General features: G+C 67.8%; 2 protein-coding genes across 4 annotated transcripts; one reads left to right on the top strand and one right to left on the bottom strand.

The window, feature by feature from the left end:
- Positions 1-333: 333 nt before the first annotated feature.
- On the top strand, positions 334-7,949 carry DDX23 (DEAD-box helicase 23). 2 transcript variants are annotated; one of them, XM_058861273.1, is made up of 17 exons: positions 334-459; positions 998-1,200; positions 1,305-1,403; positions 1,504-1,600; positions 1,721-1,786; positions 2,321-2,459; positions 2,541-2,671; positions 2,743-2,855; positions 2,948-3,091; positions 3,723-3,948; positions 4,331-4,476; positions 4,895-5,072; positions 5,156-5,398; positions 5,948-6,099; positions 6,214-6,322; positions 6,422-6,596; positions 7,379-7,949. In XM_058861273.1, the coding sequence occupies exons 2-17, from the start codon at positions 998-1,000 to the stop codon at positions 7,600-7,602; spliced, it is 2,445 nt and encodes an 814-aa protein (XP_058717256.1). In that variant the 5' UTR covers positions 334-459; the 3' UTR covers positions 7,603-7,949. The 2 variants fall into 2 exon arrangements, with proteins under 2 accessions (XP_058717256.1, XP_058717255.1); XM_058861272.1 differs by having other exon boundaries at positions 2,538-2,671.
- A 320-nt stretch (positions 7,950-8,269) lies between these two features.
- On the bottom strand, positions 8,270-14,942 carry CACNB3 (calcium voltage-gated channel auxiliary subunit beta 3). Of its 2 annotated transcripts, XM_058861335.1 has the most exons (14): positions 14,771-14,942; positions 14,528-14,620; positions 11,662-11,784; positions 11,457-11,579; positions 11,265-11,380; positions 11,134-11,198; positions 11,023-11,042; positions 10,707-10,787; positions 10,456-10,514; positions 10,262-10,371; positions 10,023-10,174; positions 9,853-9,948; positions 9,622-9,771; positions 8,270-9,282 (listed from the first exon to the last, which is right to left on the bottom strand). In XM_058861335.1, the coding sequence occupies exons 1-14, from the start codon at positions 14,810-14,812 to the stop codon at positions 8,998-9,000; spliced, it is 1,515 nt and encodes a 504-aa protein (XP_058717318.1). In that variant the 5' UTR covers positions 14,813-14,942; the 3' UTR covers positions 8,270-8,997. The 2 variants fall into 2 exon arrangements, with proteins under 2 accessions (XP_058717318.1, XP_058717319.1); XM_058861336.1 differs by lacking the exons at positions 14,528-14,620; positions 14,771-14,942 and adding an exon at positions 12,872-12,929.
- Between the last annotated feature and the right edge of the window lie 1,297 nt (positions 14,943-16,239).

Below are 16,239 nucleotides of genomic sequence, written 5' to 3'. Positions count from 1 at the left end.
GGGTCCCTGGCGAGTCTGGAGTGCCCAGGCCTGTGGGGACACTGACCTGGGGCGGCCCCCGGGGGGTCTGGGGTGTGCAGGGACATGGGGGACACTGAGCGGAACGGCCGCCCCAGGACTTGGGGTGCTCTAGACCGCGGGGACACGGCCCTAAGGCTCTCATTTGGGTAGGCAGGAGGTCCCTGCGGGATGTGGGGGGCTCAGGGACAGGGGGACCCCGGCCCGGAGGACTCTTTGGGCTGGGGAGGGGGAGCTGCCGCTCGGCGGAAGGATCACGAGCCGCGGCAGCGCTGCGGCTGCGCAGGGGCGCGGAGAGCGCGCGGGGTGTGCCGGGAGCTGTAGTCCAGTGACGCGAGGGCTGCCGGGAGCTGTAGTCCCGTGCCGTCCCGGCATGCCCTGCGGGCCCGGCAGACATGGCGGCGGCGGCGCAGCGACGGCGCTGAACCCGGGGCTGCGGCGGTGAGCGGGAACCGGCGGGAGCGAACGGGGCATTGTAGGAACACCCGGGGCACCTCCTCGGGGCCCAGGGGCTGGAGAGCCCTGGTGCCGAGGCACCGGGCAGAGCCCCGGTACTGAGCACCGGGGGCAGGGCCTGGAGCGCCGTCGCGCCGCGTCCCCCGGGCCTCCCGAAGCCCTTTCGGGGTCCCCCAGGACTCCCCCCGCCCCCCCCCCCCGGGCCTTCTTGTGCCCTCTCGGGGTCCCCCCTTCTCTCTACGTTCCCTTCTCCGTGCCCTCCAGTTCTTCCCGCTCCTTCCTGGGGTCCCTCTGTGCCCTCTCGGGGGTCCCCGGGCCTCCCCACTCCCTCCTGAGGGTCCCTTTGCACTCTCGGGTTCCTCTTGAGGTCCCTCTGTGGCTCCCCTGGGTCTCACCACCCTTCTGTCCCCCCCGGCTCTCCACTGCTGCCCAGGGGTCCCACCCTGCAGCCCGGTTCCCCTCGCAGCCCCCCGGGCTCCGTGTGCGCCCCCCGAGCCGCCCGGTGCCCGCTCTGCCCCCACAGATGGCCGGAGAACTGGCGGACAAGAAGGATCGGGATGCATCCCCGGTGAAGGAGGAGAGGAAACGTTCCCGCTCCCCTGAGCGGGAGAGGGAGCGGGAGCGGGACCGCAAGGGCTCCCCGGCCAAGGAGAGGAAGCGACACCGATCCCGGGAGCGGAGACGGAGCCGCTCGCGCTCCCGGTCCCGCTCCAAGTCCACAGAGAGGTCAGGCGGGTCCAGGGCTCCCTGGGGTTTTGGGGAGAGCTTTGCCGGCCCCACGGGGGGTGAGTGAGGGCTCTGGGTCACGCTGTGATCCCCCCGTTCCTCAGAGATCGGCGGCACAAGGAGCGGGACCGGGACCGCAGCAAGAAGGAGCGGGACAGGGACAAGGATGGGCACCGGCGGGACAAGGACCGCAAGCGATCCAGGTGGGTCCTGTCACTTTTTTGAGAGGTTCCTTCTCTCTCCTAAACCCCCTGGAGGTTGGGCTGTGTCTGGTGGCTTATTCTGTGCTGTTTTCCTTGGAAGTTTGTCCCCGGGCAGGGGGAAAGACTCCAAGTCTCGGAAGGATCGGGATGCACGGAAAGCAGAGGAGGAGGAGGAGAATGCCCTGAAGAAGGAGAAGGTGAGGAGGGGGAGGAAAAGGCTTGGTTGGGAGTGACTCCAGGTGGATCCAGGTCCCTGGGAGTGGTTCCAGTGTATTCAGGTCCCTGGGAGCGGGGCTGACACCCGGCTTTGCTTCCAGGCGCAGCCGCTGTCCTTGGAGGAGCTGCTGGCAAAGAAGAAGGCAGAAGAGGAGGCAGAGGCCAAGGTAGGAGCAGGAGCTTTTTCCCTCTGCAGAGGGTGTGGATGTTTGTGGGGATACCACAGGAGGGACCCCAGGAGGGAACAGGGAGGGCTGAGAAACGTGGGGATGCAGAGGAACCCCGGAAGGAAGCAGGGAGTGCCAGGGGGCACCGGGAGAGATCATGGGATGGAGCAGGGAGGGCTGGGGGCTTGAGAGGGTACAGGGCAGGCAGGCCAGGGAGGGCATGTGGGGGGCTGTGAAACACAGGAGGGAGAGGGGAGGCCTGATGGAGCCCCAGGAGGGAACAGAAGGACCTTGGGAGGGAACAGGGAAGGCTGAGGGGTCTGGTGAGGGGCACAGATGAGGAAAAGGAGAGCTGGGGAACACGAGGAGGGAGCAGAGAGCCCCCCTGGGAGGGAGTGGAGAGGTCTGGGGGATCCAGGGAGGGAAAGGGGAGGCCTGGGGGCCCCAGGAAGGAGCAGAGAAGGCTGAGGGGACCCCCAGCAGCACGGGGGTGGCAGCCAGGCCCAGTGTAACACTGCCTCTGTCCCATCCCAGCCCAAGTTCCTGTCCAAGGCGGAGCGGGAAGCTGAGGCCCTGCGGCGGCGGCAGCAGGAGGTGGAGGAGCGGCAGCGGCTGCTGGAGGAGGAGAGGAAGAAGAGGAAACAATTCCAGGAGATGGGCAGGAAGATGCTGGGTAAGGGCTTATCCCTGGAGCCCCTCACTCAGCCCTCGGGGCAGGTGCTGGCTCTGAGCCCCTTCCCCTGCTCCCCAGAAGACCCCCAGGAGCGCGAGCGCCGGGAGCGTCGGGAGCGCATGGAGCGGGAGACCAACGGCACCGAGGACGAGGAGGGCAGGCAGAAGATCCGGGAGGAGAAGGACAAGAGCAAAGAGCTCCACGCCATCAAGGTGGGGCTGGGGGCTGGTCTGGGGGGCTGGGGGGAGGATGGGGGGGTCTTGCTGAGCCTGGGGTCCTGCAGGAGCGGTACCTGGGGGGGGTGAAGAAGCGCCGGCGCACGCGGCACCTCAACGACCGCAAGTTCGTGTTTGAGTGGGACGCGTCGGAGGACACCTCCATCGACTACAACCCCCTGTGAGTGCTGGGGTGCCCCTAGGGCTGGGGGTGTCCTTGTGGGGTGCAAGGCAGCCCCCAGCCCTGCTCCTGATGCTCCCACCCTGCTCCAGGTACAAGGAGAGGCACCAGGTGCAGCTGTTGGGCCGCGGCTTCATCGCCGGCATCGACCTGAAGCAGCAGAAACGGGAACAGTCGCGGTTCTATGGGGACCTGATGGAGAAGAGGCGGACGCTGGAGGAGAAGGAGCAGGAGGAGTGAGGTTTTGGGGAAGCTGGGAGGGTGCTGAGGGGTGTGTGGGATCCTGGCTGGCTTAGGCTGGCTGGGGGTGTGGAGCTGGGCTGCAGCAGGTCCTGCAGGAAACTGGCAGAAGGGTTCTAGAGGCACAGGGTGAGCCCCTTTCTCCTTCCCCTTCCTCACCTTCCTCACTCCATTTGTCATCCCTTTCCTCACCCTGCCCTTGTTCCCCCTCCCTCACCCCCCTGTCCTCATCCCCATTTCTCTCATCTTCTTTCCCTCTTCCATTTCCCCCATTCCAATATCCTTTATTCTCCTTTTCCTATCCTGTTTTCCCCATCCCACTTTTCCCCATTCCCTTTTTCCCCATCTCCCTTTTCCTATCGCTTTCTCCCCATCACACTTTCCCCATCCCTCTTCCCTTTCCCTCTTCCTTTTCCCTATTCCCTTTTCCCTCACCTCCATTTTCCCCATCCCTCTCCCCTTTCCCTCTGCCTTTTTTCCATTCCCTTTTCCCTCACTCCAATTTTCCCCATCCCTGTCCCCTTTCCCTCTTCCTTTTCCCCATTCCCTTTTTCCTCACCCCAATTTTCCCCATCCCTGTCCCCTTTCCCTCTTCCTTTCCCCCATCCCTTCCCTCCCTCCGGCCAGGGCGCGGCTGCGGAAGCTGCGGAAGAAGGAGGCCAAGCAGCGCTGGGATGACCGGCACTGGTCCCAGAAGAAGCTGGACGAGATGACAGACAGGGACTGGCGCATCTTCCGTGAGGATTACAGCATCACCACCAAGGGGGGCAAGATCCCAAATCCCATCCGCTCCTGGAAGGATTCCTCCCTGCCCCCCCACATCCTGGAGGTCATTGACAAGTGTGGATACAAGGTGGGCACGGAGAGGGGGAGCTGGGGAGGGGGAAAAAGAGGGGTTGTCAGGGATTTGGAGAGGGGTAACAGGGGTTGTCAGGGATTTGGGAGGGGGAACAGGGGTTGTCAGGGATTTGGAGAGGGGGAACAGGGGTTGTCAGGGATTTGGGAGGGGGAACAGGGGTTGTCAGGGATTTGGAGAGGGGTAACAGGGGTTGTCAGGGATTTGGAGAGGGGGAACAGGGGTTGTCAGGGATTTGGAGAGGGGGAACAGGGGTTGTCAGGGATTTGGAGTGGGGGAACAGGGGTTGTCAGGGATTTGGGAGGGGGAACAGGGGTTGTCAGGGATTTGGAGAGGGGGAACAGGGGAAGTTCTGCTCCTAACCTGCTCCCCCTGGCAGGAGCCGACCCCGATCCAGCGCCAGGCCATCCCCATCGGGCTGCAGAACCGGGACATCATTGGCGTGGCCGAGACCGGCAGCGGCAAGACAGCGGCGTTCCTGATCCCGCTGCTCGTGTGGATCACCACCCTGCCCAAAATCGACCGGTGCGGGGCAGGGACACTGCCCATGGGACAGGGTGGAGTGGCAGGGTGACACTGTGGAGGAATTGAGGCAGGGTTACAGGGTGACACTGTGGAGGGATTGAGGCAGGGTTCAGGGTGACACTGTGGAGGGATTAAGGCAGGGTTACAGGGTGACACTGTGGAGGGATTGAGGCAGGGTTCAGGGTGACACTGTGGAGGGATTGAGGCAGGGTTCAGGGTGACATGGTGGAGTGGCAGGGTGTGGAGGTGACACGATGGGGTGATGGTGACACTGTGGAGGGATTGAGACAGGGTTACAGGGTGACACTGTGGAGGGATTGAGGCAGGGTTACAGGGTGACATGGAGGAGTGAGGGATGACACTGGCGGGCACACGTGTGGCACCGTGGGTGACACAACCACATCCTGCCATGCTGCAGCATCGAGGAGTCAGACCAGGGGCCCTACGCCATCATCCTGGCCCCCACCCGTGAGCTGGCACAGCAGATTGAGGAGGAAACCATCAAATTTGGGAAACCCCTGGGCATCCGCACCGTGGCCGTGATCGGCGGCATCTCCCGCGAGGATCAGGGCTTCCGCCTCCGCATGGGCTGCGAGGTGAGTGGGGGGTGTTTGGGGGGTCCCAGGGGGCAGCTCAGCCCCGGGGCTGCTCCCACCAACCCCCCCTGGCCCCCCCCCAGATCGTCATCGCCACGCCGGGCCGGCTCATTGACGTGCTGGAGAACCGGTACCTGGTGCTGAGCCGCTGCACCTACGTGGTGCTGGACGAGGCCGATCGCATGATCGACATGGGCTTCGAGCCCGACGTGCAGAAGATCCTGGAGCACATGCCTGTCACCAACCAGAAACCCGACACTGATGAGGCTGAGGACCCCGAGAAGATGTTGGCCAACTTTGAGTCTGGGAAGCACAAGTACAGACAGGTGAGTGTGGGCAAGGGGGAGCCTGGGAGGGCTCCTGTGGGGGTCTGTGGGGTGGGGAAGGGGTTGAGGGAATGGGAGTCACGTTTCTGCTCTGTGGAGGAATGTTCCTGCCCCACAGTGGATGTTCCTGCCCCATGAGAGGTCGTTTCTGCCCGACAAGGGGACATTTCTGCTCCATGGGGGACAATCCTGCCCCACAGGAAGATATCCCTGTTCCATGGGCAATGTTCCTGCTCCATGGGGGAAGATTCCTTCTGGAGTCATTCTTACCTCGTTGGGGGTTGCTTCTGCTCCATGGGGGATATTCCTGCCCCACTGGGGTCATTCCTGTTTGTTTGAGGGATGTTCCTGCTCCATGGGGGATATTCCTGCCTCACTGGGGTCATTCCTGCTTCACTGGGGGATGTGCTTTCCCAGTGGATGATGTTCCTGCTCCATGAGGGGGGACATTCCTTCCCCATCAGTCATTCCTGTCTCACTGTGGGACATTCCCTGCCCTGCTGGGGACATTCCCAACTCACAGGATGTCACTGCCCTGTTCCCTTGCAGACTGTCATGTTCACAGCCACCATGCCCCCGGCAGTGGAGCGCCTGGCCCGCAGTTACCTGCGGCGCCCGGCCGTGGTGTACATCGGCTCGGCCGGCAAACCTCACGAGAGGGTGGAACAGAAGGTTTTCCTCATGTCCGAGTCCGAGAAGAGGTGGGGAGCACAGGATCTGGGGGTGGCCTGGGGGCTGGAGGGTGATGGGGAATCTGTGAGGCGCTTCAGCATCTCTTTGCCCAACTGTCTCTTCCTCCTCTTTCTCCTCTACAGGAAGAAGCTCTTGGCCATTCTGGAACAGGGCTTCGACCCGCCCATCATCATCTTCGTCAACCAGAAGAAGGGCTGCGATGTGCTGGCCAAGTCCCTGGAGAAGATGGGGGTGAGTCTGGGCTGGGGGGGTCACCCTGAGCCCTGTCCCCTTCATCCCCACGTGGGGACTCCTTTATGTGCCCCCACTGACCCTCTCTTCTTCCCACAGTACAACGCCTGCACCCTGCACGGTGGGAAGGGCCAGGAGCAGCGAGAGTTCGCCCTTTCCAACCTCAAGGCCGGGGCCAAGGACATCCTGGTGGCAACGGACGTGGCCGGACGTGGCATCGACATCCACGACGTCTCCATGGTGGTCAACTACGACATGGCCAAGAACATCGAGGGTGAGGCTGGGGGGGCACTGAGGGGAGAGCCCAGCTCCGCTGCTGCCTGTGCCAGTGGGGCTGGGGGCTTGTGCTGCCCGTGCTGGGGTGCTTGGCCCTGGTGTTACCTGCGGTGGAGGGGCTTTGGAGGATTGCCCAGCCCTGGTGCTGCCACACTGAAGAGGCTGTGAGGTTGCCCAGCCCTGGTGCTGGGTGTGCCTGGCCCTGGTGCTGCCCTCACCGAGGGGGTTGTAGAGGTGCCCAGCCCTGGTTCTTGGGATGGAGGAGGTGCCCAGCCCTGGTTCTTGGGATGGAGGAGGTGCCCAGCCCTGGTTCTTGGGATGGAGGAGGTGCCCAGCTCTGGCTCTTGGGATGGAGGAGGTGCCCAGCTCTGGCTCTTGGGATGGAGGAGGTGCCCAGCTCTGGCTCTTGGGATGGAGGAGGTGCCCAGCTCTGGCTCTTGGGATGGAGGAGGTGCCCAGCTCTGGTTCTTGGGATGGAGGAGATGCCCAGCCCTGGTTCTTGGGATGGAGGAGGTGCCCAGCTCTGGTGCTGAGGGTGTGGGGGGTGCCCAGCCCTGGTGTTACCTGTGTCAGGGGGTGGGGGTTCCTGGCATTGGTTCTTGGGGGTGCCCACCCTGGTGCTGCTACACCAAGGGGGCTGTGGAGTGCCCAGCCCTGGTCCTGGGAATGCAGGGGGGGCTGCAGGGAGTGCCCAGCCCTGGTCCTGGGAGTGCAGGGGGGGCTGCAGGGAGCGCCCAGCCCTGGAGCTGCCCACACTGAGCCCTTCATTTCCTCCCCCAGATTACATCCACCGCATTGGGCGGACGGGTCGAGCAGGGAAGAGCGGTGTGGCCATCACCTTCCTCACCAAGGAGGACTCCACGGTGTTCTACGACCTCAAGCAGGCGATCCTGGAGAGCCCCGTGTCCTCGTGCCCCCCCGAGCTCGCCAACCACCCCGATGCCCAGCACAAGCCGGGCACCATCCTCACCAAGAAGCGGCGGGAGGAGACCATCTTCGCCTGAGGCCCCTCTTTGTCACCCCTCCGGGGACAACAGGACCAGCAAGGCTGCCAGGACTGCTCTGGCTGTTCTTTTCCCAGCTGCTTGTGCAACCCAAGGACTGCCCACAAGCAGAGACTGGGGCTGGGATTATCCCAAAATATCCCCCGTTCTCCTGGTCCCCCCTCCCCACTTTCCCTATGGAGCGGAGGAGCTGCTGGAGGCTGTTTGGGGGCCGGTCCCTCCCTGCTGCCAGGGCGGGGCTGTTTTTTGGGCTGTCCTGGGAACTGTCTGCACCTCATCCTTTGGGGTTTTTGGGTTTTTTTGTAGCTGAAGCTCCAGGCTGCAGGAATAAACCGGCAGCGGCGTTACCGGCGTCGCCTCCTCGTCTTCTCCCTCGCCTGGGTGCCATTGCCCAGCCCCTGGGTGCCACCTCCCATGGGGACAGAAGCCAGCAGTGCCTAAAAGGAGCACTTTGAGGTGCTCAGCACCTGCCAGCACTGTCCCCCCTGCCCCCCCCAGACCAGGTTCCCCCATGTCCCCTCCACAGACATGGACACCAGCACCTCTGAGCACTCGTGTGTTTCTGAAACCAATTACAGGGAAATCAGTGCTTTCTACAAAAGAAATTATAACAAATCTGTGGCCCCCACCCCATTCCCCCCCCTCCCCACCAATAATGGCCCCGGGGGGGGCTCAGCCCACGCCAGGACCCCCGGCCGAGGGCAGTGGGCGCCGTATTTACAGGACTGTGGTGACGTGCGGTGACAGCATGGGCAGGGGGACGTCGGGGACAGGGCAGTGGGTGCAAGCGTGGAGCAGCCCCCAGAGCCCGTGCAGCCCCCACAGCCTGTCCTCCCCAGGGCGGGGCAGGAGCGGGGTGGCTGCGGTGAGCGGGGCGGGGGGATCGGTGCAGAGCGAAGCGAGTGGTGTGACCCACTCCTCCCAGGGGTCCCATGCAGGGGTGGGGAGGGGGCAGGCCGGGTCCCGGGGGTGAGCAGGCACCTTCCCTTTCTTCCTCAGGTCTGCGCGGGGTGGGGGATGCTGCTACAACTGCCCCCCCTCCTTACCTCCCCTTTTTTGGGGGGGGCACCCGCTCTCCATGGCAGCTGCTCTGCGGAGAATGAGCCAGCCTGTGATGCAGGGCCCAGGGGGGGACACTGAGGCAGGACGAAGGCATGTGTCTGTCTGTCCCCAGGTTCCCCAAAACTGGCGGGGAGTCCCAGGGCATCCTGGCCGCCAGGCCCCCCCCCCCGCCGCTGTGCTTATGGCTGAAAACTGCCCGGGGGCCGGGCGAGAGGAAGCTGCCGGTGCGGAGTTCGATTGTCTGAGCACCCCCAGCGCGGGGCTGGGGCGAGGCGGGGAGCGCCCGGGGTTTGGGGGGGCCGGTTCCCAGCCGTGCCCCCCCCCTCCCCACTCCTAATAGCTGTCCTTGGCCCAGGGCCGGCTGCGCTGCCAGTTCCTGTCGTGGTTGCGCTCGCTCGGGCGCTCCGGCGTGCCGGGACCGCTGCCGTGGTGCCGGTGGGGCTGGTACAGGTCGGGGTAGGGGTCTCCGTACTCCTCCTCCTCCTCCAGGTGCCGCGAGCTGCGCTGGGATGTGGCTCCCCAATGCTGGGGCGAGGTGTCCCCCGCCTCATCCGATGGCATCAGGCTGTCGTGCTCCAGCGGCGAGTGCTCGCCCCGCTCCCCCAGCAGCTGCTGGCTCTGCGGGCAGGGAGGGGCTGCGGGCGGGGGCTGCGTGTGCCCCCCACCCCCGGCCCTGGCACCTCGTGCTGGATCCCCACGGGGAGCACGGAGGGGGCTGCGTGTCCCTGTGCACCCCTCACCCTGCTCTGTGAACCCGACTGCCCGTGGGGCGCAGGGAGGGGGCCCTGGGGACACTGTGGGGACACTGTGGGGACACTGTGGGGGCTGTCCAGCCTCCCTGGCCCCAGCACCCCTCTGCTGAGTCCCCATGGGGACAGTGGGGGTTGTGTGTCCCCCCCACGCCCTCCCCCGTGTGGCAGCTGTCCGTGGGGAGCAGGGAGGGGGCCATGGGGCTACCTGCAGGCCAGGGAGTCCGGTGGGCGAGGGGACAGCGTGGGGGGCGTGTGGCGGGTGGTGCGTGGCACGCCAGTAAACCTCCAGGTACTCAGCCAGGTGCTCACAGGCATCCTCCAGCTGGTTCTCATCCAGGATCACATCAAAGAGCTCCTGGGGGGCAGGTGAGAGGGGTCAGGGGGGGCTCTGGGATCCGCCCAGGCATCCCCAGGGTGGGGGGACCGGCTGGCTCACCGGGGGACACTGCACCAGCTTGTCGGCTGCCATCATCTGCACATTGAGGTGCTTCACCTGGGACTTGCCCCTGGACTTGATGAGCCGCTGCAGGACCTGGGGAGGGGACAGGGGAGTGACAGCACCATGGGGGCAGCCAGGACCCCCCCGGAGCCGTGGTCACCCCTCACCTTGGGGGAGGACACCTTGACGTAGACGATGATGGGTGCCAGGGAGGTCTTGGCCAGCTGGGCCGGGTGGTTGATGGTGTCAGCGTCCAGCACCACCAGCTGCAGAGACTTGGCCAGCTCGAAGATGCGTTCGATCTCACTCTGCACCTCGGCTGGGGGGACACCGGGGGGGCCGTGTCAGGCTGGGCTGGCCCTGGGAGGGGGGTCCCTGCACCCCCAGGGTGAGCCTGGCCCCTCACCAATGCTGGAGCGGGTGGTGGAGCGCTCCAGGATCGCCTGCTTGCCCAGGTTGTTGAGGATGGAGCGCTTGGCCAGAGACAGGTCAGCTGTGATGTGTGTGATGGAGATCCTGGGGAGCACAGGGACACACTGAGCACCTGGGGACCCGCAGGCAGTGGAAGGAGGGGGGTTCTGGGTGGGGTGACGGTCTCACCTGCCATCGAATCTGTGCTTGAGGAAGTCGAAGAGAGCTTTCTGCATCATGTCGGTGACCTGCCGTGGGGCCACAGCCCGGTGAGCCGCGGCAGATGGCACCGGCAGGGAGGTGGCAGCCGCTCAGCACCCTGCCAGCCGCCCTCGGCCCCGCCATCTGCCCGCTGCCCGCGCACCATGGCCAGGGAAGGGACAAGAGGCACGGGCCACCACCCTGAGGACACACCGAGACCACCCTGCATCCCCCCATACCTCATATCCCTTCAGTGAGGGCCCCACCAGCACCACGGGCCGCATGGAGGGGACCACATCGTAGGGAGGGATGTGCTGCGTCTGCAGGGGAACACGGGGGGTGTCAGTGCCCTGTGATCCCACCCCCAGCCAGGAAGGGCTCAATGAGCCTATTCCAGGGAGTCACAGATCCTGGAGCCCTCCCAGCCCCATAAGCAGGGAACAGAGGGGGTGATTCTGCTCCCAGCCCACCCCAGAAACAGCCACTACTGGCCCTGCCTGCAGCCCCCTGCCCACTGCCCCCTGCCCACGACCCAGCCCCGCACCTGGGACTCACCTGCTTCTGCTTCTGCTTGGCTTGGGGAGAGAAGAGACACAGGTTGGTGACAGAAAAGTGGGGAATCCCTCGGGACACCCACGATTCCCCTGGGCCAAGATCTGCCCTTACCTAAGGAGGGGGGAGGCGATCGCCGGCTCCCGCTGTCGCCGAGGCCCGAGGCATTGCCAGCTCTCCTAGGGAAGAAGGGGGTGAGCGAGTGCTGAGGGTCCTGGAGTGGGGCTGGGGGGTCCCATCCCTACCTGGCTTTCTGCTCCTGCTTGAGCCTCATGGCTTCCAGGCGCTGGGGGCTGGGGATGAAGGCGATGTCCCCCCCCTCCTTCACTAGGCGCCCGATCCACCAGTCATTGCTGTATTTCTGGGTGAGAACAGGGCAGAGGTGAGACTAGGGGAGGTCCCTGGCCCTGGACAGAGCCCCCAGCACCCCAGCTGACCTCCTTGATGTGCAGAAAATCTTTGGCTTCAAAGTTGATGGCGGCTCCCTGCACTGGGCACTCCTCATCCAGCGCCCCGCAGTAGCTGACATTGGTGCGCACGGCGAAGGCAACCGGCTTGTGCTGGGGGTTTTGGGGAGTGATCAGCATCCCCGAGCCCTGGCGGCAACCCCGGGCCATGCCTCGGCTGCCTCCCCATCCATACCTTGGCCCTCTCGAGCTGCTGCTGAGCCTGGCTCTCCACCTCGCGCCGGGCGCCCTCACGGTCCTCTTCCAGGGACACGTCGGAGTCCAGGGATGGGCGGCTGGTGTAGGAGTCCGCCGAGCCCTGGGGGAACGGGGCTGAGTGCCGGGGGGCTGCGAGGGGAAACCCCCACACAGAGGGACCTCGTGCTGAGGCGGTGCCAGCCTCGGGAGGGGACCCTTGTGACCCCCTTCCAGCTCTCGGGGGTCCACGGTGGCATCAAGCCGGGTGTGTCAGGTGGCATCGCCCAGCGCAGCTGCCCTGGGGTGCAGCCCCCACCTGCTGGGGGGGTTACGGGGGGAGACCGCCTCAGTCCCAGGGATGGGGAGATGGTCCCCGTCACCCTGCGGTGTGGATCTTGCTCCTGCCGCCCGTCACCCTGGGGTGCTCAGCCCAGCACCCCCGGCTCCCCCTCCCCGCCGCGCCGGTATTTACCCACCGCCCGCTGCGCCTGGAACAGGCGCAGAAGCTGCGGTGAAATATTTATAGGTCCCTGGATGTGGCTGAGCCCACCCCCCCCGAGGCCCCCCGGGCCCTGCCGGGCTGAGCTCAGCGCCGCTGCCCCCGCTAACCTGCACATCCCGCGGGGCTCGCACCGGGGGGAGCCCGGACACCCCCTCCGGCCCCCCCCGCGGGCAAAATGGATCCCCAGCACAGCCCCCCCCAACATGGCCTCCCCAGCACGGCCCCCCCGGCATCGTCACCGCGGCCCGAGCATCCCCCACCCCCCAGCATCCCCAGGATGGCTCCGCAGCATCCCAGCGCGGCCCCCCGCTACGACACCCCCATCATCCCCAGTGAGGCCCCCCCAGAACAGCATCTCCGGCCCCACCTCATGCACGACCCCCCCTGTGCAGGCCCCCCCCGGCCTGGAGCATCGGTCCCTGTGGGGCCCCCGCCGTGGGTATCGGGATTCCCTCCCCGCCTGGTCCCGGCGGTACCTGCTGGGGGGGCCGGGGGGGTACGAGAGAGGCGGCGGCAGCGAGGAACAAAGGGGGGCGGCACAGCACCCCCCGAACCCGGCATGAGCCCCGCACCGGGCACGGCCCCCCCCCGAGGCACGGCCCCTTCGTGCGCCATCAGCACCCCGAGGGGCGCAGGTCCCCCCCAAACCGACCGCGGCCCCCCGCGCACGCTCCCCTGATACCGCGGCCGGTACCGGAGCCGGTACCTCGTTGAGCAGGAAGGTAGCGCTGGAGTCAGAAAACGACATAGACGGGGCGAGCCGAGCCGAGCCGCCCGCGCCCCCCCCGCCCCGCTCCACCGGCACCGGCTCCGGTTCCGGCTGCGGCTCGGGCTCCGGCTGGCCCTGCCCGCTCCGCCGCCACCGCCCCTCCCCGCCCCTCCCCGCCCCCGCCTCCCACCGCCCCCCCCGGGGCGCACGGAGCCGCCCCCGCCGCTCAGCCCGGGGGGATGGGTGGGTGGGTGTGTGTTGGGGGTCGCCGTTCCCCCTTCCCGGTGCTGGCGGGGGGTTCCGGCCCCTCTCCGGTGGGGACCGCGGGGGGGCTGCGCTGGCAGCCGGGAGTCCCGAGCGGTCCCGGTGAGCGGCGCCCGGACGGGGCACCGGCCCAGCTCCCGGTGGCCCGGAGGGGGGGCAGTTTGCTAAGAGAGCTGTGGCTGAGAGGGGAGTCCCGGGGCAGCGGCGGAGGGGCTCTGAAGGCTCCCGCAGCGCGCAGCTCGGGGTTCCGGGGCGGCGGCGGGGGGGTCCCGGTGGGTACCTCCATGCTCCGGTGCAGCGGCTCCGGTCCTGCCCCGAGCCGGCAGCAGCCCCGTCTGCAGGGCGAGCCCTGCGGCGGGGCCGGAGCCGCTCCCGCCCCCCCGCCGCGCCCCCCCCCCCCCCGCCCCCGAGGAGGGGGGCAGCGACGGGCCCCGGGGGACCGGGCCGGCCCGCCCCGTTACCGAGCAGCGGGACGGGCCCCGGCGGGACCGGCCCGGGACAGCTCACGGCTATCAGCCCCCGGCCCGGGGACATCGGGGCAGCGCTCGGCGGGGTGGGGGCTTCAGACAGCGGCGGGACCTGCCGCGGACACCTGCACCGGGCACCGGGCGTTGAGCACCGGCTCCGGTACCGGGCACATGGCGGGGCCCAGCCGGGCTCTCTCCGAGGTGCTGAAGGGGCCGCGCCGGGTGCTGGGCCGGGTCGCGGGGTCCCTGGGGTACCGGGGAGTACCGGAACAGCAGGTGCAACCCCACGAGGGAAACGGGATGCTCGGGCCGCTCTGCGCCTCCTGGGGCCGCCCCGACAGGAACCCCCCGCCCTCCGCGGGGCCTCCCCGGTACCCGCTCACCCGCCGGCGGCCGGGGTGGGGGCGCAGCTCGGGGCCGGAGGAAACCGAAGCACCGGCTGGGGGGCGGCGGGGAGGTCCGCGCCTCTCCCTGGGAGCGCGGGGAGGCGGCCCGGTGCCGGCTGAGGGAGCGGGAGGGGAGCCCCGCTGCCCCTTCTACAACCCCGCCGGCCCGTTCCCCTTCCGCTGCCTCAGTTTCCCGGGGCCGCCCCCCGCGCCGCAGTGCCGGTGCCCGCCGCCGGCCCGGCCCTGACGCAGCACTCGCTATTTTTAGCCGCGGGGAGCGGCTGTTGCGATGCCACCGGCGCCCGGTGCCGGCGCCCAGCCCCGGTCCCGGGGGAGCGGCGGGGTGGAGGCGGCCCCCCAGCTCCCTCCAGTGCGGAGGTTGGGGTGGGAGATGCTCGGCCGCTCCCTGCTCCCCACCCCAGCTCCGTGCTTTAATAATGCGGAGCCGCAGCAGCGGCGGGCCCGGGGCTGGCGGGGCTGCCCCGCCCCAGTGCCGGTGCCGGTGCCGGTGTAGGTGCCGGTGCCGGCCCGCTCACCTGCCTGCGGAGGATGCTGGAGGTGGTGTCGGACGAGGTGCTGCCGTCCGACCTCTTGAAGCGGCTCTTGCGCTTCGGGAGCCTCCGGGGGCTCTGCGGCGAGAGCAGGCGGTGAGCACCGGGTGGCCCCGGGCGGCTCCGGCCCCGCCGCGGCGCTGCCACCGGCGGCCCCCGGCTCTGCGGGCAGAACCGAACCGGGCCGCACGGGGCCCGCGACGGCCGAGAGGGCTCCGGTGTGCTCACCTGGAAGGAGCCGGAAGCGTCAGGCTGCGCCGGGGCGGACATCCCCGGCGGCACCCACCGGAGCCCCGGGGATCCCGGCGGGGCAGCCCCACACCGGACAGCGGCGCTCCGCGGGGAAGGGCCGCGCCGCCGCCACTGCCGCGCTCCGCATCACACGGGGCCGCCGGGGCGTCCCGGCCGTCCCCGCCCCCGCCTGCCCGCCCCCGCGCCCATCCCCGCGGCGGCCGGTCCGCGCCCCCGCAGCTGGGCAGCCCCCGGGAGGCACCGGCAACGGACCCTGCCCACAACCCGCAGTGCTGCGGTGACCGGCCGCGCGGTACCGGGGAACAGGAGCCCTCCGGGGCCGCCGCGGCCCTGCCCACGCGCGTGCGGGGATGCGGGAGTCCGAGCTCCTCCGCCCGCATCCCACCGGGACGGCTCCCGCAGTCGCCGTGCCCCTTCCACGGTGTTTTTTTGCCACCCCCACGCCGGGGCATCATCCCCCCCCACCCCCCCCAGGGGTTACGCCCCCAAAGACCCCCGCGTGGGGCAGGCGGGGCCGTGGGGGGACGCAGCCCATCCGCCCCACGCCCCGCGTCCCCGCCATGCCCACGGTGGCGGCCGGTTCCGGTGCTGCAGCATCACCGGAGCGGAGGGGCAGGAGGGGACCGGGGGTGGACTGGGAGCCCCGTGGAGCCCCAGCACGGGCCGCCCCATCCCCCGCGCGGCGGGACTTCCGCGTGGGGCCGCAGGGACACGGCCCCGCCGGCGGCTTCTAATTAATGATTAATCAGCGCTCCCCGGGGCCCGGCGCCGGGGCGGGGGGGGTGCGAGCCCGGCGCCGCCGCTGCGGGGGAGGGAAGGGGGGGCACGGGGAGCTTCTGCCACGGGGGGAGGGCAGGGCCGGTCCCACGCTCTCGTGGGGTACCCCACTCGTGGGGGGAGACCGTATCGGGGGTGCCCTGTGCCAAGCTGGGCATGAGGGTGCGTGGAAATGTGGGGGCATCTGCAGGGGGTGTGTGTGTGTGTGTACAAGGGGGGCTGTGGGTGTGCAAGGGGTGTGTAAGGGGTGTGTAAGGGGTGTGTAAGGGTGACGGTGTGTGCAAGGCGGGCTGTGATCGTGTAAGGAAAGGGTGGATAACGGGGTGTGTGTAAGAACTGTGAGTGTGAAGGTGGGGGCGGTGTAAGGGCTGTGTATGTGTGAGGGTGTGCAAGGGGTGAGTGTACGTGTGTGTGCAAGGGAGAGCGTATGAAGTGTTTGGGTGTGGATAAGGGGGTGCGTGCCCCTGTGAGCGTCTGTGTGTGTGCAAGGGCTGTGTGTGCAAGGGCTGTGTGTGTGCACCTGCACCTGCGTGCACGCCCGCTGTACCTGAGGGCTGCACAGGTGTGTGAACACGGGGATTCATGAGTTTGCACACGAATATAGATTATTATTGCGTGAGTGTAAAATGGGGCTGCCTGAGTGTGCAAGGGTGTGTGTATGGGCAAGG

Source organism: Poecile atricapillus, chromosome 35, assembly GCF_030490865.1.
Source record: "Poecile atricapillus isolate bPoeAtr1 chromosome 35, bPoeAtr1.hap1, whole genome shotgun sequence".
NCBI lineage: Eukaryota > Metazoa > Chordata > Aves > Passeriformes > Paridae > Poecile > Poecile atricapillus.
This window is presented reverse-complemented; position numbering and strand designations above follow the sequence as displayed.

What these genes read in the sequence shown, in the direction of transcription:
- DDX23 (XM_058861272.1), top strand. Translation starts at nt 998, where the DNA reads ATGGCCGGAGAACTGGCGGACAAGAAGGATCGGGATGCATCCCCGGTG. An exon ending in CGCTCCAAGTCCACAGAGAG is followed by an intron (nt 1,201 to 1,304) that starts GTCAGGCGGGTC and finishes CCCGTTCCTCAG; the next exon opens with AGATCGGCGGCACAAGGAGC. An exon ending in CATGGCCAAGAACATCGAGG is followed by an intron (nt 6,597 to 7,378) that starts GTGAGGCTGGGG and finishes TTCCTCCCCCAG; the next exon opens with ATTACATCCACCGCATTGGG.
- CACNB3 (XM_058861335.1), bottom strand. Translation starts at nt 14,812, where the DNA reads ATGTCCGCCCCGGCGCAGCCTGACGCTTCCGGCTCCTTCCAG. An exon ending in AAGCAGGAGCAGAAAGCCAG is followed by an intron (nt 11,199 to 11,264) that starts GTAGGGATGGGA and finishes CTTCTTCCCTAG; the next exon opens with GAGAGCTGGCAATGCCTCGG. An exon ending in CCAAGCAGAAGCAGAAGCAG is followed by an intron (nt 10,788 to 11,022) that starts GTGAGTCCCAGG and finishes GTTCCCCTGCAG; the next exon opens with ACGCAGCACATCCCTCCCTA.